The sequence below is a fragment of the Hypomesus transpacificus genome, chromosome 2, assembly GCF_021917145.1.
Source record: "Hypomesus transpacificus isolate Combined female chromosome 2, fHypTra1, whole genome shotgun sequence".
In the NCBI taxonomy this organism is placed as follows: domain Eukaryota; kingdom Metazoa; phylum Chordata; class Actinopteri; order Osmeriformes; family Osmeridae; genus Hypomesus; species Hypomesus transpacificus.
This window is the reverse complement of record NC_061061.1, coordinates 2,318,378-2,346,066: the sequence shown is the minus strand read 5'-3', so window position 1 is coordinate 2,346,066 and position 27,689 is coordinate 2,318,378. Positions and strand designations below refer to the sequence as shown.

At 49.4% G+C, this 27,689-nt stretch overlaps 1 protein-coding gene across 1 annotated transcript; it reads right to left on the bottom strand.

Moving 5' to 3' along the window:
- Positions 1–1,639: 1,639 nt before the first annotated feature.
- On the bottom strand, positions 1,640–27,689 carry LOC124473516 (proteoglycan 4-like). The gene is made up of 2 exons (XM_047029034.1): positions 23,301–27,689; positions 1,640–2,848 (listed from the first exon to the last, which is right to left on the bottom strand). Exons 1-2 carry the CDS (start codon positions 26,092–26,094, stop codon positions 2,592–2,594), a joined length of 3,051 nt encoding a protein of 1,016 aa, XP_046884990.1. The 5' UTR covers positions 26,095–27,689; the 3' UTR covers positions 1,640–2,591.

Here is a 27,689-nt window from a genome sequence, read left to right as displayed (position 1 = left end):
TGTCCCTATCAAATCCCTATAAACAGAGAACATGTCAGCGCAGTGATGTTTAAAGTGACACACCAGGGTGAGGCTGTTTCCGTGGCCTGCTACATCACTTTAAATAACAATTAGCGGTGTGAGCAACACAAAACACAGGAGGAGGGCGATGGGGAATGATGGAGGGATAAAGGGATGGAAACAGCAACAGTTGATGGAGGAAAGAGAGAGCTTTGTGTGTGTGTGTATGTGTGTGTGTGCGTTTGTGTGTGCGTGTGTGGGGGGGGGGGATGCTAGGGATGGACTCCATGCATATGTGACTGAGAGCTCTGCAGAATGCCCCTTCTCGTGTGCAGTACCTACCGGTGCTTTCCAATGCTGGGCGTAGGAGAGCAAGGGAGGAGATGGAGAGAATAACAGAGTGAGAGAGAGAGAGAGGGTAGGGGAGAGAGAGAGAGGGTAGGGGAGGGAGAAATGAAGGAGGAAACACAGATGATGACAAGTGACCACGGGGCATGATGATTAGGTTAGAGCAGAAAGGGAAATGAACACAGGAGAATTACAAGACTGGAAGATGAATGAGTCATTAGTGGAGGTCTCAAAGGTGTCTGGTTTAGTCAGTGATGTGTGTTTATTTTTACAGTAGAGATGGAAGGGTTGAGCCATGTAAACAGGAGGTCCTACTCCTTCTGGTGTACGACTACATATTTCCCCTACAAGTTGCAACACTATCTGGTTGATTCTAGCACCCACCCTGAGCTCAACTCTGCCAACTGTCAGCCTGAACAGGAGCCTGTTGCAGTGAGGATCATGGCCACTAGGAGTCCCTGTTCCTCCACATGCAGGTCCATTCCTTGGGTGTGGCCTGGTAGAGGCTCTTTAAAGCCCTATTTCTGTTTCAACACATATTGAGGAGCCGTCTGTCAACAAGACTCCATAGCTGCCTGCTTTGTACCCAGCCTAGTCATGGACACATTGTTACTGCTGACAGAGACTGTGAAGCGATTGATGATCCCAAAGAGTCAAGTAGGCCCCCTGATGTTTATAAAGTGTGTATGTGTGTGTGTGTGTGTGTGTGTGTGTGGGTGTGCTTGTGTGTGAGTGTCGTTCCTCAAGGTTAAAACCGTTAGACCAGTCGACACACTGCCTGACTGACATTTCCTTGTCACTCTAACTCTAACCCACTCTAACCCTTATTTAGATCAAGCAAAGGGCTTTGTCCAAATAAACACACACATATATGCACATTATAAACATGTGCTTACACATGTGTGTGTGTGTGGGTGACAAACACATGCACATAAGACTATACATTTCCTTTCAGCAAGTTACAGTTCTGGGAACGTGCATACGCCATTGATGGATAATGCACTCTTCAGGCAACAGTCAGTTTACTGTTACAGAATAGTCATAACTTTGTCAAATGGAAATGTGCCTCTCCCCTCCACACCTAACCCCTGACTACCTGACCAGAGAAGATTCATGGTGAGCTGGGAAAACCTCTGGAGATAAGGGCTTCTACAGAACCACGCCCTCTTATAACTCATATGACTGAACTCATAGGCCATGTTAATGATATGATGTCTCAGTGGGAGATGCCTAAACAGAGGCTGCCTCACAGAGATGGCTCAGCCCATGTGCTACTGTTGCCCCCCCCCCCCCCCCCCCCCCACCACCAGGCCCACTGCCCAGCCAGCAGAACCAGCCTCAGAGGGAACCTAAGCACATCCAGATGTCTGTGACTCACTCTCACACGTTAGCAGAAAGCTCTCGGAGAAAAGAGAGCTTGTGTTCTATCGGGACCAGAGCATGTTAGCAAGGCACATCATGGAAATGAAAACAATCGTTTTTTTTGGTGTGGTCCTTCTGGGGTTTTTTTCCATGTGAAAGGAATGGGTTTCCTTCTACAGGGAGAGACTGGGTTTCCCTGAGTCCTCAGACCTGTTCAGGCTGGGGTACGAGGGGCTGGTAACAGGGGCAGTTTGTCAGAGGCAGAGTGACAGCAGCCAGGGGATTTTCACATGTTCATGAGGGTGTGGCAATCTGTCAAGGGGGTCATTTCTCATTTTTAATGAAAAACTCCCAAGGCCATGTTTGAGTTTCTACCTCCACCCTACTTCCACTTGCACGTCAAACCTCCCGTCCAGCCTTCTGCTCCACCACTCCACCTCTCTTTTAGGTGCCCCAGGCCGATGAAATGAAAGCTTTGTAGCCCCATGTTGGGGATGGAAGGGGTGAGGTAAGTGAGACGAGAGGAGTGACAACCGTGAGTTTACAAAGTCCCTCAGACGAGCCAAAGTGGATGGCTTGAACTGCTACCTGCACGTCCTGGTCTAGAGGAAATAACCCTGACTTTCATCTGGAATCAGGAAAGAACAAAAAAAACATCTTGCCAGCAACGTCACACAACAGGCCGCATATGAGAGCTTCAGTAATTACAGCCAGAGTGATCTCGGGAGCCTGAGACTTTGGCCAAAGTCTAAATGTTAACCCTGAAAACAACACACAGCCAAGCCTGCTGCGGTTGCGGGCCAGTAGGAACGATGATTCACTATAGAAACATCTCAAATCTGCCAGCACGTACCAGTTTATGGGGTCTGGTCCTTTGACAGCTACTGTGGTAGGATTACAAGAAACCAGAAAACCACTATTCCATTTGGGGAAATGTACCTGACTGTTATAGATGGCTTTGATTGAAATGATATTGAAATGAGTGTGGGTACTTCTTGGGAAAGTGTGTGTGTGTGTACAGTTTTCATGTGTACACGTACAAAGTTAACAGGGACACACTGACAGAGAGACCTTACCTTTATCAAGTGTTTGTTCACCCATTTGGTGAAGGTTTTCTTCTGGACTCTATCCCGTTCATCTGAAAGACACAACCCAGATAGGAGCACGTCAGACAGGGCGAGGAGATGAGCGGGGAGGGCAAGATGGAAGAGGAGAGGAGGATCATGGGATGAGGAGGGCAGAGAGGATAGATAAATACCCAGTCTAAATTTAAACCAGTGTCTCGTTTGACCACGTAACGGACACAATAAAGCAATCAAAGATTGTCTTTGTTTTGGTTGTCTGTAACGAAGACAATGTATCACCTGGTGTGGTAACACTTCTTATGGCCAGTGTGTTAGTAATTTGTGTGTGTGTGGGTGTATGTTCTGTCTGGTGAAGGAGTGACTCAGGCGACAGTCATGCATACAGTAACACACTCGTTCAGTAGCCTCCTTGTTTCTGTAAGAACACACTGCACTGTCATCACAGTCTTCTTACGCCGCCGCTACGCAGCCGTGAGACACACTATGAAAACGTGTCATTAAGTCAATTATTTAAACGACCACAAAGTCATTAACAAAACATTAGCCAGACCACACCTGAAACATGATCAAGCTTGTTACGACGACAAATAAATAAATAAATGGGAATGAGATATGGTTCCCTTGGTGAAGAATGCAGAACATCTCAGCCTTGTGTTGTTATGAGACCGGCCCTCACGGCTAACACACCTGGAGACACCGGTAGGCGTGCTGGAGCACCCAGTCATAAACCCCAGCCCCCAGACAGTACCTCATACTGGTGTCTAGTCTCTGCAGGCCCCGCGTCTGACACAGCTGCTGCTTTATCAGAGGTTGCCTCGATGCAGTGAGTGAAGTGAACTCTGAAGTCCTGGTCTTCAGTCAGCATTGGTTACACGGTTGGAACAGCAACACTCAACATCACCATTGTGAACACACAACCATTACTCACTGAGGACGATAACCATATCAAGTCTCACTCTACAACAAAGAGAAGAGTATGAGATCGTTCACAATCCCATTCAAATGCCATCCCTCGGAGACTATCCAGATAGTGACTCATTCACTAGCGTGCTAAGGATGAGCCAGCCTGATCTTTATAACGCTTCTTATCACAGTAATAAGCTCATTTACAGGTGATCCGGTCTCCATGGGGCACGCCCAGCCATTAGAGCTGAATTACAGAGCTGCTGAATCACATGTCCTACGGCTATGCTAACGCTAACGTTACCAAACCCTCATGCTAGGCTAACAACGCTGACACTTAACAAATACATGCCCTGAGGCTACGCTTTGTTTTCCCAGATGGGTGTTGTCAACGGCGGCCCGGACTGCGTCAGAGAGCGCTGCGTTGCCGCGGAAACGGGAAGGTTTGTTTTGGGGACTGTTCAAACTTTGACCCCCTGGTTGGGCTGTGAACTGAAGCCGACCTGCGACGCTGACTGCCGTCCTTCCCTCTCTACTTCACTTCCTCTCCTGAGAGTGAAGGGTCACACCCAGGGCAGTGCTGCTGATTAACTGACCATTAAACACAAATTGCCCTATTTCCCAAACGGCGGCCCCAAGTCTCCACCGATGTAATCCTCTTAAAAGTTGGCCCCCCGGTCATTCAACACTAGAGACCTGATCACACCTGAGACTCAAACTCAAACGGCTGCAATTAGAGAGCTTTCGGAGAAGGAATATGGGGTGTGAACACAGGGAATCATCAAACGCTGTGTAAATAGGCTACGGCGGAGACCACAGTGTCAGGTTTCGCAAGTTCGCAACAGAAACTGGTTTGGAGGGGGCGATCCACCTCTGTGGTGTGCGGCTCGTACCAGCATGCACTGCAGGAGTTCTGCTGCACACATCAACAAAGATGTCACCCTGAGTTGTACCTGAACAATACTAAAACAAACACAGGACTGCAAAGGGCGGAGAAAGTTCAGATTTCTCCGCCCCGCAGCTAGTTAGGTCCTTGATGTGCCATAGAGCCTGTCAACACAGGACAAAGAACATTTTGCTGGACATCTAAAGCTTGGACGCTGAGTCACCCCTCTGTATATACCTCCTTTGCTTTTCATCTCTCTCCCTCTTTTCTATGAATGAATGGACGGAACCTGGGTGTGAAGAATGATTCGACACACGGCAGATATTTAAATAGCATGCCTGAGGTAACCCTAAAACACGTAGTTCCCTGAAGTGTTGATGGATAAACATAAAGGCATAAGACCCTTAGGTTAGTGAATCAGGTCTTCCGAACCAATCGGATCAGAGAGCGCCGCCTGGGAGAGGCGGGACATTCTCTTGTGGGCACCAAGAGCTCTTCCTGGATCACTTTCACCTCTTTGCGTTCAACCTTGGACAAATAGAGGTTCAATGACCTGCTAAGATCTCTTGAAACGGCCACACGGAGAACGACACGACTTTCGCGGCAGAGTCACGTGTCCTCGTTCAGATATACCCCAGATAAAGACACATGGACACTGCCTCTCAGTCTTTTCCAGAGTTACACAGTTCCAGGGACATGAAAGGCCTCTTAAAGCCCAACCCACCACCAGGCCACAACCCTGAACCTCAGAAGGGGCTTAGAACAGCCCCGGCAAAGAACCTGAAACTCATCCAAACCTGAAATTACAGCACTTCCCAAAAACCTCTCTGTCTCTCTCTCTCAGGGAGAACTCCCTCAACTCCCTCTCACAAAAACAGCAAACAGACAACACAAGCTCACAAACTCAAAAATCAACAAACTGAAATATGAAGCATGGCTTGGAAAACCCTGAATGCGGAGATGCCCTTTGTGGGAGGTGGAAAGCCTCAGTCCGTCTCCTTTGAAATGTGATGGGCTGTCATACAGGTACCTTTCCTGCCATCCGTGGCCTTGAGCATGCCCTGGTAGTAGGCTTCATCTGAGGAGACCCTGTCTCTGCCCGCACTGCCTGACGAACCGTTCCTGTACCTCTCCATGCTGCCTGGCTGAGTGGCCTTTCAATGAAGGATAGGCTTCTATGGTAGCTTAAATCCAATGTGTGCTCCCAGTCTTCAGACAGTCTCCAGTAGCAGTAGTACTGTAATCTCTCTCTGTCTCTCTGCTGTCTGGGTCTTCCTAGGTCTCTTCTTTAGACAGTCCTCTAGTCCTCCAGTTTTCTCCAGTCAGAGCATGCAGTCCTGTGGCTAGGATCCAGTCAGCACTTTAGAGCTAGGCTGTCTCCTTCACTCTCTGTATCTCTCTCTCTCTCTCTCTCTCTCTCTCTCTCTCTCTCTCTCTCTCTCTCTCTCTCTCTCTCCGTGTTTTGCTGTGCCCTTCTTTTCTTCTCTCTTTCCCCTTCCCTCCTCCTTTCTTCTTGTGGTGCCTGCGGATGGGAGTCTGGACCTGTCCTGGTGAGTGTGTGTGTCTGCCCGTATGTGTGTTGGCTGTCTGTGTGTTAGGAGGACATTGTGGAACTGACTAAGCCACGCCCCTTCCTCTGCCCTGTCATATCAGTGTGGCAAGGAGCACAGGAAGGGGGTGGAGACAGGAGAAGTCATCAGGGGGAAGGTGTGGTGACCACTGTCACCGCCGTGATGCTCAGACCACACCTGCACACCCGCTCGCTTTCTCCCTCCCTCACACACACACACACACACACACACACCCACACTTACACACACACACCCATGGTTAATTATTACTGACTCATGACAATCCCCAGGCAAAAGGTGTTAGGAGAAGAAGGAGTACGAGACAAGACAGGCTGTCCTTTCACCCAAGGTGGTGAGGTGAGTAACCTTGAAAATGTACTGTGTGTAACCTCTTGCCACCAACAGCATTCCAATTCAACAAACAGACATACAGTCCAACATTCTCTCCAGAATTCTCTCATCTCAGGTTCAGAAACGACATGCTGTCTAATGATTCCATCACTTCATCCCTCCAAAGCACAGATACCTCCTTATTCAGGGATTAGCAGTTAGAGACAGGGATATGTTATCTAGAAAGCCTCACATGGTACATGGCACAGTAGGTAAATTGCACCATATCCCCCAGCCCTGTGGTTCCGGTAATATCTGAACTAGAACACATCTCTCCTCCCTGTCCATTCCCTGGCATAGAAAACATTAGCACTTTAGGCTGTTGCAGTGAACACCAGGTTTACACACTACCTGTAGGAACATGAAACACTTATGTGTGTGTGTGTGTTTAAGTGTGCTTGGTGTGTGTTTACATTATCACCAGCCAGGTTTGCTAATGTGCAGACACGCCTTAAATAATAACTTTGTCGTTCTATACAATGTTGAGGCAGGCAGAGGTATGAAGGAGGGGCAGGCTGACTTCAGCCAGGTACAACACATCCTTATCCAACCTGGATAAAAACGCATCCGTATCTCAACTCCTCACTGGTCCCGTCCAGCATTGAGAAGCATCTGATTTAGGTAGTGCATGATGTGAAGGGACAGTAATAGCAAATGCGTTTAGCACAGCATCAGTTACTACGCAAGACCAGAATTTAACATGGTTGAATTTAAATGAAAGGAAGAGAGAGAGAGAGAGAGAGAGAGAGAGAGAGAGAGAGAGAGAGAGAGAGAGAGAGAGAAAGAGAGAAAGAGAGAGAGAGAGAGAGAGAGAGAGAGAGAGAGAGAGAGAGAGAGAGAGAGAGAGAGAGAGAGAGAAAGAGAAAGGAAAGGGTGTGTAAGAGAGGGCTATCATTAAGGTCAGAACATGCTCATTACCCCACTCCCTCCTGTAGGGTTTCTGGGCATGGTTTCTGAAGGCCTAGACCTAACTCGAGCTATAACTTCAGCCCTAACTCTAGCCCTCACTATCCCTCACTTTTTCCCTAACGCTTGTCCAAACTCTAGTCCTACGTCTCGTCCTAACTCTAGCGTTAGCTTTGCCCCTTCGTCTAGCCCTAAGCCTTCCAGCGCTGAATGAGAGACATGTTCCTCTGAAGGCTCGGCTGTAGCTTTTCTGGTGGCTTGAAGGCATGGATGTGCGTTGACTGGCAGCTCATTATGGAACTTGTGGAGGGGGGAGGGGTCTGCCTCGGGGCTGGGAGAGAGACACTAGTTCAAAAATTGTATCATTTCAAGGAGTTGGAGTTTTAAAAACCATGTATCAATATCTCTGTCAAGCTCCATATAGGTCAAACAATGACGTTTGATACGAACACCAGTCCACTGCCTCCACTGCAGTTCCTGATCCTGGCAGAGGGGTTAATGGACAGGCATGAACACAACCTATAATCAATAATAATTAACCTCATATCCTGCACACCTTACCTGTGAACATTCAGGCTTTGCAAACTGAAGGAAAGGGTTACCACAGTGTCACCCCAGCTTGGATGACACATACGCTATATAGCCACACCCCCACTATGTCCTTGTGGTGCTGCTGAGGGTCAAAGGTCAGAAGGACGCTATTTCACATTTCCTGGACACTTGACAAATGTAAACAGAGATGAAAGGAGAGAAGCATCTGTCCGCCTTGGGTTTCATGGCATGGTCCGTTGAGAGAGAAAGGTCTAGAAGAAGAGGGCACACGCCCTTCATACCAGAGCAGGGCGTAAACACACCCACACACACACACTCTAGGATTCGGGATTTGATTCCCTCAAGTGACCAGAGAACGCCCCCTTCCACGTGCGAGTGGGAGCGTGTTCAGGTGCCCCAACCTGCAGGGAGAGGAATGTTAACACAACGTGCAGCAAGCAGGACCCACCCTGAACACACGCTAACTGGGAGAAGAGGAGGAGGTGGAGCAGAACAGGGAGGAGGAGGACGAGGGTGGAGGAAGAGGGGGAGGTAGACCGGGTAGATCTGGGGGGAGGTGAAACAGGAGGCGTAGCAGGAAAAGAAGGAGGGAAAAGAGAAAGACAAAGAGAGGGAGAGGGTCGGCTGTATCAACCGTCTTCCTATCTGTTTAACGACTAAAGAAGGATATGCTCGCCATAGCCGTGCTCTGACACACTGTCCTACAGCTCATCAACCTCCTCGATCTTCTGTATCTTTTTCTGGGTTCGTATGCCACCATGTGAATTAGGCCAGAGGTAAAGCTTTAAGCCAGATATAAGTCCTTTTCTATGGGACAGCCCAGCTTAACTCGGACAGCTGACTGCTAAAATAACTAACTGGTCTGCGGTCCCAGGAAACCCCCATCTAGGCCTCTCTCTCTGTCTCTCTCTTTCTCCCTATGGATGTATTTATTTTCTATTATATCTATTTATTTATCTAGCTGTCAATCTAAAGCCTCTAATTATCTTTCTATTTGTCTTTATGTAGGGCATTGACCTATTCAGGTGATACAGGCCTTGTCTCCATCTGCTGGTAAGATACATCAACTACACACAAACGACAACCTTACAACTCTGTAAATACCCCACTGACTCAATATGCACAAGTAGCATTGCTTCTAAGAATCTCCACCTCAACCGTCACATTATATTATGGGATGTTTCCAGCTGTAACAAGGGGTCTGAGTGTGCAATGATTCAGTTACAGACCAGAAGTTTGAATGTGGAAAAGAAAGGGGAAATTGAGCGCCGGTTGCCGTGGTGACGTTTCCAAACACACAGTAGTAGTTCCCGTGGTGGGTAGCGTCTCTCTGACTCAGATCTGTATTAATAGAACGCGGAGTAGGGGGAGGTGGAACGTTCTCCACTCTGCAGAGAACAGCCCGGAAAAAGACCAGACCGAGCGTTGAACACTAGGTGGCAACAAATCACAGTGACAACACCGGGCGAGCCGGTGAATGTAATGATTATTCTAAAACAGTACCAAGCAGGCCTAATGTTAACACTGGACATTCTTAGCATTTAGGAGCATCTGTGCAACAGAGCTGTAGTCTCTAAGATAAACAGGACCGAAACTCCATAATGATGTGTTCACAGGGTGGTTTTAATCAATTGCCCCGTCTAAATAGAGGATAGCTGATCAATCACGTCCATACTCATTCACACCTGTCACAACAGGACCAGTGATCAGTAACTCCTTTGATCAGAACAGGCTGGATCTGACCACAGGATGCAACAACAAGATCAAGACACATCATTGAGTTATTACAGCTAGAGCCCCTTCAATGTATATTTGAATGGTTTTCTAATCTGACAGGAAATTACTACACCTGGTGAGCAAACCTCAGAGCACACAGCAACGCACACACATTTGTGAGTATAAAGTACACACATCCATCCATCCACCCACCCACACACACAAACACACACACACACACACACACACACACAGAAGCACTTCACACACACGCATGAACGCACACCCTAGACAAGTAAACTATCCCTTCAACAGGACCTAATCATGTCTGATCTGGTTAATAAGTAAACTGAGCAATCCTTTTGTTAGTTTGAAACACAAGACCAAGCCCACTTTAAAGGCCTGCCATTCTCGTGAGAGTGTAAGTGCTCGTTCAGTGTTCTACCAACATTCATTAGAGGCCATCATTTGGACAGAGAACAGCTGGAAGTAATCACCAGGACATCCGCTGTGAACTGAATGGGATCCTGCATGACGTGCACACAGCGATTAATGCTCGAGAAAACTTTCCATAAGTACATTTATCGATGTTATGTGATGAAAAGAAAATATAAAACCGGAAATAATTTCCATATTACTTCTACATCAAATGATGTACTGCATTAAACTACATTTTAATAACTCAACAACTCGTACAAATATGTCGTATAGGAAGGTCGCCGCACGGCACCAACTGGATGACAACTTTGGGAACGCCTACTGTCCTACCCTCCTCCCAGTCAAACTCACCTGCACAGCACATCCTACTGTACAGATATCTACTTCTTTCTCCGTAGCTTATCTCGTTCAAATAATCCCCTCGTTCGTAAATCATTCCGTAACTGCACGTTTGGTATGGCAGAGGGGCTCCGGTAGGGGACTCGTGGCTTTCCTCCGCTTTCATGTTGTCAAAGAACAGCAGACACGCGCTACTCGTCCTGTCAAAATGCACTCAAGCGCTAGTCTGTTGTCACCTTCCTACATGCCCTTTCGCTCTTCGCACCAGCAGCAGCGATAATACATTGACAGTAAAAGACGAGCCTCTTTTTCATGGAGGAACATTGTGCCGGTATTTAGGCCCAACCCCACTCATTCATTTTGACAACATCCACGCGTATTTGTTTGGACTTTCCCTGATTCGTTTTCAATGGTGCTGCACTACACAAATGATTTGATGTCAAATATTAGATTAGGATTAATACTAGTGATCTATGACGTTAGACAGTATGGGTACTGAATGTTTTCTAAATACATTCCTCATTATGCCGACAAGGGGTGTGTACGAAAGTGTCAGTTTGCATTCAATTTACCAAAGCCCTTACAATCCTCCATGGGACCTGGGTCTGAGCCAGATGAGACATAAGGTTTATACACACACACACACCATCATTATCATCCTTTGCCCAATTTATTTGCATGAGGTGTGGCATCCCATTTATATTTGCATCAGGATTCGCACACAAGCAAACAGCCCATGACATTATCCCCAGATAACAAATGGAGAAAAAACATGGTTCCTTCCTACTTTTCTGGAAGACAGTACTACTCTCTGCTGGGGCCTGCCTGCCCAAACCCAGTGGACAGTGGAAACACTATTAGACAGTTACGGTGCAGGGAGGTCAAGTGGATTGGGGATGTTAGGAATGTACTGTTTAGAAAGACAGAAGGTCTCTGATGATCTCGGCAGGAGGTCTCAGCAAGAAGAGAACCCAGTGTTCCCACAGCCTACAAACCACACATGACCATCCATCAGAACATGTCTGGACGACTGGTTTCCATGGCTGTTTAGGAAGTAGGGGCCTAGGGGTGTTATGGGATTGATGGCTAGTACCTCTAGCTAGCTGAGATGCAAGATGTCCAGGGGCAAGGGACTAGATGGCTAGTGTGCTATGTGGATACAGGCTGGGAGGATTCGGACCAGGGGGTGCTGAGAAGTCCCCTTAAGGAAGATCTGAGGGTTTAAAAAGAAACTGTCCACAGAGTACCGGAAGGCTGGTCATTGTTCCTGCAGGACTCATATAGCCTGAGTAACGCATAAAACCCCTTTCCCCCCTACCCTATTTCTCTCTCTCTCTCTCTCTCTCTCTCTCTCTCTCTCTCTCTCTCTCTCTCTCTCTCTCTCTCTCTCTCTCCCCCCCCCTCTCTCTCTCTCCCCCCCTCTCTCTCTATCTCTATCTCTATCTCTCTCTCTCTCTCTCTCTCTCTCTCTCTCTCTCTCTCTCTCTCTCTCTCTGTCTCTCTCTCTCTGTCTCTCACACACACATACACACTTTCTATCTGTCTTTCTCAATCTCTCTCCTCTCCACATCATCTCCCCTCAGGGAGAACAGAGGGACATCTGAAGCCAACAGTGTGTGCCAAACAGCAGGCTTGACTTATACCCCACTCCACCCCTCTATGGACCTCCAGCACATGCTCGCCGTTTATCTGGGAGCTGGGACCTCTGTACCAAGCCAACCCTGCTCTGCCTAGGGTTCTATAGCCATTGAGTTGCTGGAAAGATCTAACTGAATTCAAGCAAGTAAGACATTACCGTTTTTCACAATTGCTAAAACACTAAACCCCATTCTCTGAATCAAATGTTCAGTGAACTAAACCAATTTGTCAAATCAGACACTCTTTTGGCAAAACTCTAAACACATTTTCATTCACTAAACACATTTTGCACTGTGAAATCACTTGGGCTGTAAAATGGAAAAACACAGGCGGCAGACAGGAAACACAACTACAACACAGTTGTCATCTGTAAAACACAATGACTCAAAATTGTTCACACTTGTTTCTAATGCTGGTTTGGGACAATGTCAGCTTTCACCGTGGTGTCCGTATACGAGAATAGTTCAACATCAAGCAGCATTTTTTACTGTAAATGTTTGCCTTCCACCATACAGCCTTTTTCTCAACCCAATTGAATAATTGTTCTCTGCATGGCGGTGGAAGGTCTATGACCAAAACTCATATACCAGGGTACATTTCCTATAGGCAATGGAATTGGCCTGTGGTGACATAGGTGTGGAGTGTTTTCATGGCTAGATCTAGCACACCAGAGGGTTGATCCCGTTTTTCTTTGTTCTTTGTTGACAGTACTAAGTTGTGATGGTTACTGTAATATTTTCTAATCAAATTTACAGTATTTGTGTAGCCCTTTTTACAAGCATTGTCACAAAGGGCTTCACATATGGCCCCTCAGTAACTGCCCCTCAGCCAACCTCAAGCTTCAAGGAAGACAAGGAAAATCTCCTAGAAAAACTCACTAGAGGAGAAATAATTTAAGAAACCTTGGGATGAGCAATTCATTGAGGGATCCCCTCCTCCAGAGACGGTTGGCAAAAGAGAGGTGCAGAACACAGGCTAAACATAGTTAGACATCAGGAAAGTGTCAATGGGTGTTTGCGTAAACACCAAAATCCAGTGTTTCATATTCCAAAATCAAATGTTCTTTATTACTACAGTAAATGAATTTACTGTGTAAAATTAAAGAAATTAAGAAATTCTCTACATTTACCTAACTCAGGGGTTGCAGTGTTCTAATGTCCTTATTTGCTTATTGCATAGAGCACATGAGTTCCTTACGTATTACTTGTCTATCAGTTATAACAAGCCTCCAATGCCTGGAGCAAAGTTTGTGGTAAGCATGTGTCCCCTAACTTTGCATTTTTGATGGATATTCCATCAAATACAATCCATTTCCTGACGCCAATCCTTCTCTCAAGGATCCCTCCCAGATCAGCCTGGTTCACATTACGGGGGCGAGTGTTTGATTTAGCCAGAAAAGTCAGAGGTTTCGGATATTGAGTTTGAATATTTTTTTTTGTGTTTACAGTTTTGAGACAATGGTTGACTGTTTCAAGAAATGTGTTTTAGCAATCGTGAAAAACTGTAATGTGACTTTGCAGGCTGCATTTAAAATCAAACTGCTTCAGTTAGCTCCAAACTAAGAAATACAGGTCTATCTAGTCCCGCTATGTTAAAAAGTCTGATGGCTTTTACAAGTGGAATGGAAAACTCCTGCTTACAATTATTCACTTTCTTCAGACAAAAAACTATTGTGACATACTGACTACTGTAGATATAGGCCATACAAACCTGTCCAGTACTTAATTCTTAGTGTGTCTGAATACAAACTGAACATGCTACATGTGCAGTACTATAGGCCCTGCAGAAGACAACCAAGCAGCAGGTCTTCCAGCATGGACACACATATTTGGAAGACCCCCCAGGAGCTTATGCTAGGCATGGTGACCCTGGACAACGGCGCACAAACACAGATGCAGAGGTCAAAGGTTGTGGGGGAACACATAGTGTTTATGGTTCAACGTGGCCACACCCCCCCCTTCCCTCTGACCTTTCTGTCAACCTCCCCGACCAGGTCAAAGTCCTGGGTGTTCAGAGGGGGACCCCTCGATCCAACAACCTCAGCCACCACAACCACAGCAGAGTGCTGTGTGTGTTCCAGTGTGTCTGATAACACGAGTGCTCTCTTCTCACTCTGAGCTCTGGGCTGACGATGGGGAGCACAGCTGTCATCAGCACAGCTGATGTCGGGAGATGGAGTTAGCCCTGTTAAGCCATGTACACCCCTACAAACCCTGGTATCCATGGTAACCCAGGTATCTTTGGTAACTCAGGTACACGTGACAACCTAGTTACCACCTGACAGTCGAGGTATCCCTGGTAACCCAGGTGTCCGTGGTAACCCAACTACCCCCCTTAGCAACACAGGTAGTTGTAACCGTAACTGTAACCAGAGAACAGGCCATGAGCATACACTAGTGATTATCTGCTACCCAACCCTGCAATACTAGAACTGGTTAGAAACATGCTAATAACCAGTGGAACAGTCCCTGCAGGAGAAACTCCTCTATCTGTTAGATAACCTTTCTCCATAATCCATAACAACTGTAACGTGATACCCTAGTACAAATACTGTTAGTCTCTGATCTTAAGTTTCATGATGTGCACTGGCACCTGGAGACAGGCATCAAAGAGCTGCTGCAGATTCCTTTGCTTCTTTGTAATAGCAGTCGTCTGTGTGTGTGTGTGTGTGTGTGTCTGTCTGTCTGTCTGTCTGTGTTTACAAGTATGAGCGCAGGTGTGTGTGTGTGTGTGTGAGTTTAAAATTTTCTTCGATGATGGTTTAACCCACCAGTCAAGTTGGAGCTAGTCCCATTGCTGGCCACACCCATGTAGACAATCACATACACACACACGCTCCCTTTCTTTCTGTCTCTATCCTTCTCTCTCTCACACACACACACACACGCACACACACACACACGCACACACACACACACACACACACACACAACCACACACAGACTTCTACAAACAATAGAACAAAGGTAGACAGGTTTGGGAGAGACAGTGTTTGTCAAACAGTACCTGACAGCCCTTCATCAGCACAACAATAAGCACGTCTACAGTTTGCGTGTGAATGCGTGAGGGTGTGATTGATCGCACGGCCGGTTGCAACATGAGCTGCAGCGTCGGCCTCCCACACAGGCCTGAGGTAATGAGGGTTAAGCCCTGAACGCGACAGGAAGGTCAGTCTCTTCCAGCGCCGAGAGGGAGAGCGTGGCTCGGGGCACGCAAAGTCCCAAGACCCCTCTCACCAGTCACGCTCCAGCAGGAGCGGGAGAAGGAATGACACGGAGAAGGAATGACACGGAGAAGGAATGACACGGAGAAGGAATGACACGGAGAAGGAATGACACTGCTCGGTTGTTCACACGTTGTGACCTGCTTGCATGTAAAGGATGTCACGCCCCCCCCCCCGCAAGCAGACCGACCGAGCGGCGTCATTCCTTTCTCAAGTCCATGAGAGCCTCTCTCTGGGGAGAGGAGTCTATTACATAACCCTGCACTTTGAATACTGTCTTAGGGTTAGAAGTGCTCCGTTGAACCCCTGCGTCCTCCTCGGTAGTAGAGCTCTGTCTTACCTTTCCTCCTGCTCCTCCTCCAGAACACCGCCAAGGTGGCTATGTGGATTAGGACCACCAGGGCCGGCACCACAGGGCCAGGGCCGCTCTCCAGGGGCATGTGGACCAGGACTGTCTTCCCGGGAGCCCGTGGGGACGGAAGGCTGTGTCTCCTCTGACTGACAGGTGGCGGAGTCCCCGAAGAGGGGAGGGGCAAGGGGGGGTGTGGCAGTGGGGGGGGGCGGCGCGGGGGGGATGGGAGGGGGGGGGGGGGGGAGAGGGTAGGGCGTCCTGGGACCGTCCCGACTGTTGCGAGTTCAAAGTGGAATCCCCCGCTCGCTCTCTTCTACTCGCTGAGGCGGAAAGCGCTGGAACGGTGTGGCTTCTCCTTCTTCTCTCTCTGTTTCAGCTTTCCTTTCATCCCTCCTCCCCCCCCCCCCCCTTCTAGTGTTACCCTCTCTGTTTACAGTGCCGCTACCTTTTTTTCCCCTCCTCTCCTGATGTAGCTGTGCTCTGCCTGGGTCTGTCGTAGATAGGCCGGACGTTTTCAACCATCGGACCCAATGTTTACGGTCAACCCCTAGGCCCTCGTTTATCTACAGTACACACACTCTTCGGCCTATTGCCAAGTCCTGCCTATAGGACTACAATGTTTACCAATGGGCCAGCGGCCCTCCCAACGCTCTAATCTCTCTAACTATTTGAGTTACATACATAAAGAACAAGGTCTGTGTCAATATTGGCAGTATAGGGTGTTTTACTTACAATTGTATTGTTAATGTTCTCACAACTGGATTCAATGTACTCTGAATCAATCCATCAGTTTGAAAACTATTGACATTCGTGTCTCTCTCTCCCCCTACTCTTTTTAAAATGATCTTTCTGTTTGTATTTCTTCTTTGCACACTCCCTATCTCTCCACTATCTCTTTCTCTCTCTCCTTCTCTGTCTTTGGTGCTCTCTCTTGCTCTCTCTTGCTCTCTCAGTATAAGTGATGCTTCACTTCCTGTACTGTAACAGTGTTATACTACTATCTGACCGGGGCCTGAGGGCTGGTCCGCTGTGTTACTGCCTCTCGGCGATGCACCCTGACTGGTCGATCAGGACGGATTGGTTATTTAAATGTCAGGGACACATCAGGAAACAGCCAAGCCCAAGGCAGTAATGATTATCACTACTCCCCCGTTGCAGGCAGATCATCCTGAACGGGTGCTTTATCTGAGGTAAATGTTTGAGCCATGTGTTATTTCAACATCACCCAGTTTCTGTGTGCTGTGACTTGGGTCATTGTTGACTCCTTAGTGGCGAGTTCCTGTGCCAATAAATATGTGTGATGTATCGTAGGGACTGAACCTCGCATTCCCACTACTGGACTTAACTGCTTGGAATGAGTTACAGTACTGTATAAACTGTAGCATGCCCCATCCTCATAACAAGAGATGCCAGGCACCATGACAGGGCAAAACAACAACAAGTAAACATCAGATGACCAGAAGAACAACAACAACAGCAAATCCTGTCAAAATGCTCCAAATTATATATTTTTGGGAGAATATATGAGTTGTTTACTAGGTTTCTATGAACAACACTTAGCAGACATCAGAGAGGGCATTGCTCTTGTGCAATAAGATAACAGGTGTATTTTATAGCTTAGACAGGCACATACACACACACTCACACACACACTCCACTTTGTCCTGACAACCTGTTGGTCTGAATCATTTCCTGACTCCCTCCCGAGTCCGGCCCTGGACTAGCACATAACAGTACACACAGAAACCCTTTAAATACAGCCAGCCGACATTTTTCGTAATTCAAGTCGACCATAGTGTGAACGCGTTTAAATATGGAAGAGAATCTCCGCTCCGCCGGCTGAAGGTCGCGCTTTAGAGTTGGAAAGTGTGTGCGCGTATGTATTTGTTAGACAGTATTTGTGTGTGCGAGTGCCGACGGTGACTGTATGAGTACGCTGTGTGTGTGTGCCCCCCCCCCTCTCTTGGTACCACAACAACATCTCACACGCGGCGTTTGCCAAAAAACCAGACGCCCCGGCAGACAGACGGACACACACACACACGGCCAGACGGACAGCCGGACAGCCAGCCGGCTTGACCTACCAGGTATGATCTTCATCTAAGAGTCGGGGACGGAAAAAAGGAGGTGGAGGTCGGAGAGCTGGTAAAAGGGGGAGCAAGGGAAAGAGGAGTGCTGGTGTTTGCTGAGCTCTGGCCCGTTTGTCCCTCAGACTCTGTGTGACAGCTTCTGCCTGCTGCTAAGGCTTGTCAGGCTGCTCCCCAATGGCCTGGTGGGGGAGGGGGTGGGCAGGGGGCAGCAGGCAGGCAGGGGAACTGGGGCAGAGGGGGGAGGGAGTGGCAGGGGGGTGGGAGGGGGTAGAGTGGGGCTGGGGCAAGGGGGGTCTGGGAGGTTATAAATAACCCGGATGATCGCACGGTCATAGTTAGAAGCTGATGGTACCGCTCTGGCGCCCCTCGCTAACGGTTGCCCTGGAGACCTAGCCAAGATCTGTCATCGCAGGTGTTGAGGATGATGATGGGTTTATTCTGACGCCGATGTCACTGGTTCCAGCTCAGCCAGGGGGTACACATCCTACTCGTCTGACCCGAAAAGTCGCGCTCTGACCCGGTAAACTGGCAGGAAATGAGCTGGCTGAGAAACGCCCTCTGACCCTCTCTTCTCACTGCTCATTCAGACAGCACATCCTCCTCCACTCCAACACCACTCTGAGACCAGAGGAGGCGGACCCGAGTAGAATGACCCAATCACGAACAGCCAGCCAAGGATGAGGTCCACTACACAAGTGCCGTGTGGAGGAAAACTAGCTTGGTGGTCTGAGAAACAGACGCACAAATGATACGTGAAGCTGTAAAAATGCCAGTGAACCCACTCGGCGTGGTGAATGACGGATGGCGTGTTCAGCGGGGTCTGAAGTCCTCGCCTCCCTAAACGCCGCCCCTCATCGCCCCCAGGATCCCCTTAAACTCACAACAGCCCCTAAATATAGCATGTTTGTGCTTGTCCATATGGCACGGGGAATTACTGTGGTGACAGTGGGAATCCCTCTCAAATTCATGTTAACACTCACCCTAATCTTAGCCTTTCGAAGAACGACTCGGGGATGGACCACGCGTTGAACACACATTTCAACCTTATTATCGCCAACATCTTGTAAATGTCGGATTCTTTGTTTTGTTTTTGTGAGCTGGTCAGTCAAATCAGACACGTTGTGAGAGGGTTTGGGTGAGGGCAGGGTGGGGAGGGGTGGGCTGGGGTGGGGTGGTGTGGTGTGGTGTGGGGAGGTCTGTTTGAAGGCCTGAGTTTCACACAGCTCAAGTGGAGACCTAAAACAACAGGAGTTGTCAATGATACCTCTGACAGGAGCCCAGTGTCTCTCACATACAGAGAAATAACATTTATCCACCTATTCCAGTAAATAAAGAGGGATATCATTCATCGCCTATCCCACTAGTATGACAATGATCATTCCTATTCCAGGCAATGTTTTACTTTTTGAAATGTTTGGATCACTTTTTCCAGTAGAAAAAATATCATTTAGGGGGTTTTCTTTGCTGTGACACATGGCGGCGGGATATGTTGGTGCCTTAAGACAGCATAAGAGATACATCCTATCCCAGCAGTGTAGAGAGTCAGTGTTAAGATCTGCTAGGTCACACCCTGACGGATGGGGGAGCACTGCTGACACAGCTAGTGTCATGGTTAAGGTCAACATGCCTACGAACATTGGAATGAATACACACACACACCGTTAAAGAACCTGGGTGTGGGTGTTGTATTGTGGGTGGGTCCAGCTCAGCGTGTTTGCCTGTGTGTTTGTAGGTGAAACGATTGCTTTTTCCCAATACTCAAGCCTTAGACAAGCAAGCCTCCAGGTTTCGTCTGTATAATTTATCCCTGAGGTCTGAAACCAGTCTGAGGCGGTTGGTTTCCTACCAACCACGGGTTCTGATCACCATCCCACCATGGTGACCCAGACTGGGAGACGTATGTTAAACGATCTGTGTGTTTGCTCCAGAGTTGGCTCTGCAGGGAGTTAGCTGTCCCTGGCCTGCTGCCCCTGTCCTAGGCCCTGTGAGGCAAGCCAGCCAACACTCATTACTGGGTACCGGGAACTATAATTTACAACTGCTGCTGTCTGAGTTTCTCCTACGAGTTTGCCAGCTCTGACTGGCAACCACGGGCTCACTGGAGAACAATTGACAAGCAGATACTGTGAGAGGGAGGAAGCGTACAGTAATAAGCATCAAACACTCCCAACTCAAGGTTTTTATCCACTCCTGAAACCCGAAGTTGTGCACTGGGTCCTATTGGCGAGGAGGGTCCGATGGCTGAGCGGTTAGGGAGTCGGGCCATTAATCAGAAGGTTGTTGGTTTGATTCCTGCCCGTGCCAAACGACGTTGTGTCCTTGGGCAAGGCACAGTACTTGCATGTACTTATTGTAAGTCGCTCTGGATAAGAGCGTCTGCTAACTGACTAAATGTAAATGAGGTGGGGGGGTTAATGCGTGCCTGTGGTCATGAGGGGTAAGGAGCAACGACACACGTGGTCGTCAGCGGTAACGGGGGAAGGGCAGCCCCCCCGCCCAACTTTGTTTTGTAAACAACAGGAGAGGACAGATTTCCTACCCCCCCCCCCATTCCGTCCCCCTCCCCCCTCTGCCTCGCCCTTCGGCTTCCATATCTGCCGGCCACAACACAGACTATTGATAGCGGCATGGCATACAGCCCGTCCTGTGCTTTTCACCTCAGAAAGGTCAGGCCTCATAATCTGGCGCTTTGAGGCTGAGTGAGTCACACACGCCATGCCGACCATGGCGGTGCCACAATGAAGCAGGACTGCTCTGTTCCGTGACTTCCACAAATATGTTGGCCGGTGGGCATGCCAACAAGAGTGGAGGGGGGGGACAAAGAAAGAGACATTGGTCTGGAGTCTGGTTTGTGAAGTCTGGGACTGGTGTTTAGTGTGACTGCAGATTACACCCCCCTTCGCCTCCTCCATCTACTGAACAGTTCATCCATCACTGCCTCCACTGTTCTCAGTTTGAGCCAAAGAGCTGTGAGCACCACGTGGTCATCCAATCACACGGGGTCATCCAATCGCATGGGGTCATCCAATCGCACGTGGTCATCCAATCACGCGATGATCCCACCTATCAGAGTGGCTGTACCAGAGTTCTCCAGGAGACCCCACTGGCCCAGTGGGCCCTATGTGAGGCGAGGCTTCAAACGTTATTCAGTGAAGAAAAGCAGAGGTACGAGTCAGAGCAGGGCTGAGCTCCAGAGAAAGAGAGAGGACTGAGAGACAGGCCCGATGAAGCAGTATAAAAGCAGATGGGCCGTGCTGGTGGGTGTGACACACTGCTCTGGTGACAGTTATTTAATTAACTCCCATTCCAGAGATGCTCCTCACTGCAGGAAGACACACCATCTACAGGGAAATCCAAATGTGGACTCACGATACGTTGGTCCAGGAATTAGGCCTAGATCTCTATAAAGCCACTGTGGTATTAATACTAGCAGGCTCACCACCATTACTGCTCAGCATAGCTATAGTCGGATATTCTATTGGAGCTATGTAGACTGAATACATGGAATTAGCACTGAGTATTCAAGCAGGGGATGCACTGTCTTGTCACTGTTCCAAAATGGGTCTTCAAAGGTCAGTAGGGGGCGGCAGTGAGTTAGTAAACACTGGATTACCCAGTGTTTAGGATGGTTAAGTGGAACCAATGTGCTTGACCAGTCCAGACATAAGTACTGCAGTAGTGTAGCATGCAACCGGCTAATGAAAAAACAACAACGACACTAGAATGATGTGACTGGCTGTCTGTAATAACAATTGATATTTTGACTTCATCTTAATAGGATTTTAGGCTGATCTGAGTCATGTTCCTGGTGAGTAACACTGCCTGACCATCCCTGCCATGAGAACTGAACTTCTAATCAATCCCAGGCTGCGCAACCTCACGTGTGGAACTAGCGACACACACCCACAATACCATAAGGACACTATTCCAATTTCCTGACTCACTTTCTCTCTCTCGCTCTCTGTTTCTCTTTCTGGCTCACATGGACCACGCACACAAACACACGCGCACACACCCAAATCAGACAACGCCCATGTGCTCTGCTCTCGGCGAATTGCACACCCATAATCATTTAAACAGTTATTTCTTCACTCCCGTTTACCAAACATGCTACTCTGAAAGGATTTAAAAAACATTCAGTCAGTGCCACAGTGGATAACATCTTGATGTGATAAGAGAAGAGAAGTGTTTCATAGCACCAGGGGAGCACGGTGAGATTCGTACATCCAGCTCGCTCTGGCCAACAACAACATGAACAAACGTCTGCAGCATTTTTTAACACATTCCAGAAGTCTCCATGTGGGGGAGAAGACAAGAGAGGAATGAGGGGGTGGGGGGGAGGTGGAGGTCAGAGATAATACATGGTGGGCCATGGTGGGGCATGTAATTGTTGTTCTATGCTCAGCTCCCCCAGGAAAGAGCACAGGCCAGGACAACACTTCCCAGAGCCAGGAACCCTGGAACACAGGCTTCCTGGAGACAGTCTCCAGAGCACCACACCCCCCTCTCTCATTCATTCTCCCCTTGCCTCCATCTCTCCTCCTTACTTCTGAAGAAAGAATGAGGGCAGGGGAGAGGAGAGGAGAGGGCAGGAGAGGGAGGGGAGGGAGGGAGGGGGGGGGGGTTGGTCTGAGACACACCCGACTGTCAGGCAAACCAACAGATTCAGATTTCTGTGTTTGTGTAAAATGTGTGTGTGTGTGTGTGTATGTCTGTGTATGTATCTCAGACAGTTGGATTGCTCAACTTGTCACCACCACACAGGAATTCCCCTTCATTAAAAAGGGTTTTGGGAAACATGAAATGTGAACGCTTGTCGCTAACACATGAATTAGCCTTAGCCATAGAAGTTCAACCCAGGCAAATCACTGTGTATAGCACGACAGGGTAGTTCAGCATTCGCAGGGTGATGTGATAGGAATAGATCTTAGATCTTATAATAGATCTAACAGAAATGACTCTCCACATTCTATAGAGGCGAATGTGCTTCTCCCCCTTTCCAATGAACCTAATGCCCCTCGAACGTTCAGTGTGACTGACTGTATCACTGATAGCTCTTTCACACACACATGGATAAATCGCAGTCTCATCTGAATGAGTTCCTGTTCATGTACCATCTCTCTGAGAGCATTCCTAAAGAGAACCTACGTCACACGAGCTCAAAAGCTGCAGACTTAAACAGAGGTCTGCTTTACATCAAGCAATTAAAGCTAGCCCTCAGAATAACTGCCATTTACAGGAAAAGAGGTGGAAAGCAACAGTTGCCATGATGTCTGAATCCTTGTTTATACCCTCGCAAACCAAAACAATAAAGCACATGTTCGACTGGAGATTACAGAGGAACCTTCGCCACAACGACCACCTCAGCCCTCCCACTCTCCAAACAAGGGCAGAAACCCTGGCAACGTCTGTGACATCACACACACAGAAAGGGACAGGAAGTAGCGAGGGAAGTGTAGCCAAGGGAACCCAAAGGTAACCATGGCTAACGGTTCTCTGACCTTCTAAGAAGTTGGGCCAGGTCTTGTCCTCCGGTTCGTCCAGAGAGTGATCCCAGTCGTCTTCCGGCACCGAGCTCGCAGCGTCCGCCCCGGAAAGAACTGCCCTCTTGATGGCAAAGGCCTCCAGAACGTCCATATCCACCTCCTCGCCGGTCGCCTCGGTGACGGCGGCCACGGGGGGAGGTGATCCTCCGGCCACCCCGGGGCTGCCGATCATCTTCACCTCCACCACCTCCTCCACCACCACGATCTTCTTCCTCATGGCTGCTTCGTCCACAGACTGGTGTCCGGGCTTGCAGTCCTTTGGCTTTTTGTCCGAGGGTGGGGAGCTTCTGTCTGAGGGCTGTTCCGGATCCTTCTCCTCCTGCTGGTGCTCACAGGCCTGGCTCACAGGGAGGCTCCTCTCGTGCTTCTCTGTGCTGAGCGTTGGCTGGGCTGCCGACTGTTGTGCAACTCTGGGAGGCTCCCCCTGACTTGTGAGGGGGCTGGGCCGCTCTGCCTCCGCTGCTGCTGACGCTGTCCCTCCGCCAGCCGCTGCTTCCCTCGCAGAGGAGGATGTTTTGGGTTTCGAGACCTCCCGTTTGATTTTTTCAGTGGAGAGCGGGGCTGGCTCCTCCCTCTCTTTGTCTGCCGGGGCCACAGCCTGCACAGCTGCTGCTGCCGGCCTGCACTCTTCACCTCGCATTCTTCCTGCGGGCTGCCCAGCAGAGCTATCCATAACTGCTGACGCTGAGCTGGGGTCGGAGCTACCTACAGCCTTGGTCAGGACCTCCGCCTCTGGGTGGATGGGTGGCTCTGGGGCCGCCACCTGCTTCTTCCCTTTGGCTTTTTTCTTCGGCTTTGAAGAAGCACCGAGAGTCACGTCTTCGGGGGCTTTAGCCTCGGGGTGCGCAGGAGGTTTGGGAGGTTCCGACGCCACTGCAGGAGGTTGGGTCATCGCCTCAGTGAGCTGGACTTTGTTAGTCTGCTGAACAGCTACTGTTTGCCTTTCCACCCGGGTGACGGTGGTCTCTGTGGTGGACTTCACTGTCTTTGTGTGGGTCACTGAGCTGAGCTCGGAGCTGGACGTGTCCTCATGAGACCCCGGGGGTCCCTGGGTCTGCTGGCTGAGCGTGGTGGTTATCTCACTGACCGTGACGGTCTCCTCTGCCCTCTGCTTCTCCAGCAGGGGGCATGGAGGCTCAGGTTCGGGAACTGCCGGGGGATGGGCTGCTGGAGGGGGTGTTGGAAGGGATGCCTGGGGCTGGACTTGTGGTGGTGCTGGTGGGGGTGATTCTGGTTTAACTGGTGCATCTATGCGGCCCTCTGTCAGAACAGGTTTGGAGGCCTTCTGCTCCACTTCTCCATTTGATCTTGGAACCTGCACAGGCTCTTTGACTGCAGGTGCTTGTTCCTGAGGCTCTGAAGGTTCTGGAAGGTCTGGCTTCACCAGCTCAGGTTTGGCAGGTCTGACTTCCTGGGAGACATTTCCAGATGCTGGTTTCTCAGCTTTAGCGATATCCTGAGATTTGAAAACATCCTCAGACACCTTTTTAGTTTCGGTTGTCTTTTTGTTTTCCTTGGCAGTTCTGGCAGCGTTACCGTTGTGCTGTGGTGATGCAGGTGTGGGTGGTTTAGAAGGCGTAGCTGAGAGTTTGGCGCTCTCAAGCGACACTAAAACGCCTTCAGCTTTCTGGATTTCCTGAGTCACCTTAACCTGAACGGTCTTCTTCTCCATGAGCTCACTGGATGAGGCAGTGGGCGGTTTGGGGGTCTCGATGGCCACTGGGACCATCTCAGCTTTCTTGGTCCCTTGAGTTGCCTTCACTTTGTCTGTCTTCTCTTGCTTGACGTCTTTGGCAGGTGGGGGTGTTGGGGCTGCAGGCTTTGAGGTGATCTTCTCTGATGATGCACTTAGCTTGGTTTTCGGTGCCCCTGACTTGGAGGAGTCAGCTAGGACCTTGGCTGCCAGTGCACCACCAGCACCTGCTGCTGCTGCCACAACCACAGGAACGGATCCTGTGGAAGGGGCTGACTTAGACACGGTCTGTGAAACTACGGTTGTCTTCTGGACCTGGACTAGGCTGGTCTCGCGGCGTTCTTCTGTCAGGTTTGTCTGCTTTGATGTCATCACTGGTTTGGCAATTGGGGCTTGGCGAGAGAAGGCCTCCGTGGAAACTTGTTTCACCTGGCTGTCGTCGCTCACCGCATGATCCCGCCATTTCCTGGGTGGGGGCTGGGCCTGCTCGTCGGATTCCCACAATGCTCTTGGTTTGACGGGCTCGGCAGCCATCGGACGACCTCTGAACCTGGGGGTCCTATCGGAGTGGGCCTCCTCGCCGCCTGTCTCGCCAGCGCCCGGCCTGCGGTGGCGGTAGCCCTGCCGCTCGGCCTGGGCCTCCAGGCTCTCTCCTCGGGCCCAGCTCCCAGGCTTGGGGACATACGACGTGGGCCCCTCCACCTTCTGGTATCCGGCTGCCCGCGCTCCCATGGCCAGAGCGGTCGTAGGCCTCCGGACCCTCTGCAGGGAGGCGGGGACGATCTCGGCGGGCAGCCGCAGGTAGTCACGGAGATACACGATGCCCTCGTTGGTGAGGTACCAGTAGAAGTGCCTCCAGGCGAACGTCTCCCTGACGTAGCCTCGGGATTTGAGGGAGGCCATGGCCCGGATCACCTGCAGGTTCCCAACGGCGGGGATCTCCGGGTGCTTGGTCTGGGGCCGCTTGTCCTTTTTGGCCACCATGACGCCATCTCGAAACAATAACTCGTAGATGGCCCTGAGCTCGGCCAGGGGCATTACCATTCCAGCCACCATCTTGTTTGTCCTGGTCTGTCAGTGCCTGAGCGCTTGCGCGGTATGTTTGCGCGCGTGTGTGTGTGTGTCTGTATTTGTATGTATACGGATGTATCTTTTCCGAATGACTAACAGCTACGTTGATGCTGCTACGCCAAAGGAAGATGAATTACAGGATGACCTCACTCCTGGGTCTGTGAAGGGCCAGTGGCCAGCCACGTGCTCTTCTGTTTAATTAAGGTACAAATGACAAAGTCTTCTTTACTCTCTCTCTTCCGTCGCTTCTTTGGTTGCCAACTATGGCTCCCCGTGTCGCCTCGGTTTTTTGCGTCTGGCAGGGGAAAAAAAGTAGCAAAGTTTTCTTTGAAAGCCGTTGAAAAAGCCTCAAGAAGTCCTGCTCCCACTCTCGTCAGAGTGAGCTGGGAAGTGCACAGACTCTGGTTGCTCCAGCGGCAGTGAGTGAGGGAGGGAGCGTGTGTGTGTGTATGAGAGAGAGAGAGAGAGAAAAAGAAAGAGATAGAGAACGACACTCTGCTCTACTCAGCTCCTCCTACCTTGCTCCTCCACTGTTGAGGAAAAGTTAGCATGGAAAAAAAAACGCACAAAATAAACCAAGCTGAAGCACGTCAGAGGAAAGCCCAAAAATGACCGGACTGGCTAACGCTAAGTGAGTACGCTGAGTGTAAGAGAGAGAAAGAAAGTAGAGACATGTCAAATGAATGGCGCAGCACACCTCTATGGTATGGGTGTGCTCAAGCACATGGAGCTATGGACAAATGGAGACGCCCACTCACACACACACACACACTTCAAAACACACAGACACACACACTTCTCTGGGAGTCACATGCTCTCCCTTTAGGAGTGGGCAGGACCAGCAGAGATTAGTGAGAGAAGGGAGACACCCTTTAGGCATACTATCATGTACAAGAAACACACACCGGGCATCAACCGACACAACTTACACACCTACCTATCTAGTGTCACTGTAAGACTCCTGCCCTACAGAGTGGACATGAAAAGTATTTAGCTGCACAGTCCCTGCAGAACCTATATCCCATGAAGAGAAACCAGTCATGCCATATATCCCATGACATTAAAAGAACTTTCATAATGGTGATGAACACTGGTGAACACTGATGGTCGTTCTGGAATCTTGTGTTTATTTGGTTTACTTGCAAAACGTTGTGTCTGTGGTTGTCGCACTTATGAAAATGAGTCAGACCTTGGGCAGCCTCAGGACAAAGATGTTTTATGATGAGCCATTTCCTAATTTTACAAGTACATTGCCCTCAACAATAGAACATGAGTTTACTGCTGTTCAGCTCCATTCAGAGCCCAAATCTCAGCTCCTTTTCCAGTCAGCCCAGAGCCAGACCCAGTCCCAACCCCTGAACCAGAGCCCCGGTTACAGCCCGGCCAGACGTTAATGTGATGCAACATGCTGTAAGAACCTCTGCTAATGTCCCTCATTCAGACAACAGACTAGGGCAACATGCTGCCTGGTTTTAGCCAGGGAACTCAGATTCACTCTGACAGGACTATATAAAGACCTGTGCATTAGAGCTAACCTTTAAACTGCTCAGGAACATGATATCAGCTTTCTATCCCCGTAG

Excerpts from the sequence above, each read along its gene's own strand:
- LOC124473516 (XM_047029034.1), bottom strand. The coding sequence starts at position 26,094 with ATGGTGGCTGGAATGGTAATGCCCCTGGCCGAGCTCAGGGCCATCTAC. Across the intron at positions 2,849-23,300 it reads CTGGCCCAACTTCTTAGAAG|ATGAACGGGATAGAGTCCAG; the intron begins GTCAGAGAACCG and ends TGTGTCTTTCAG.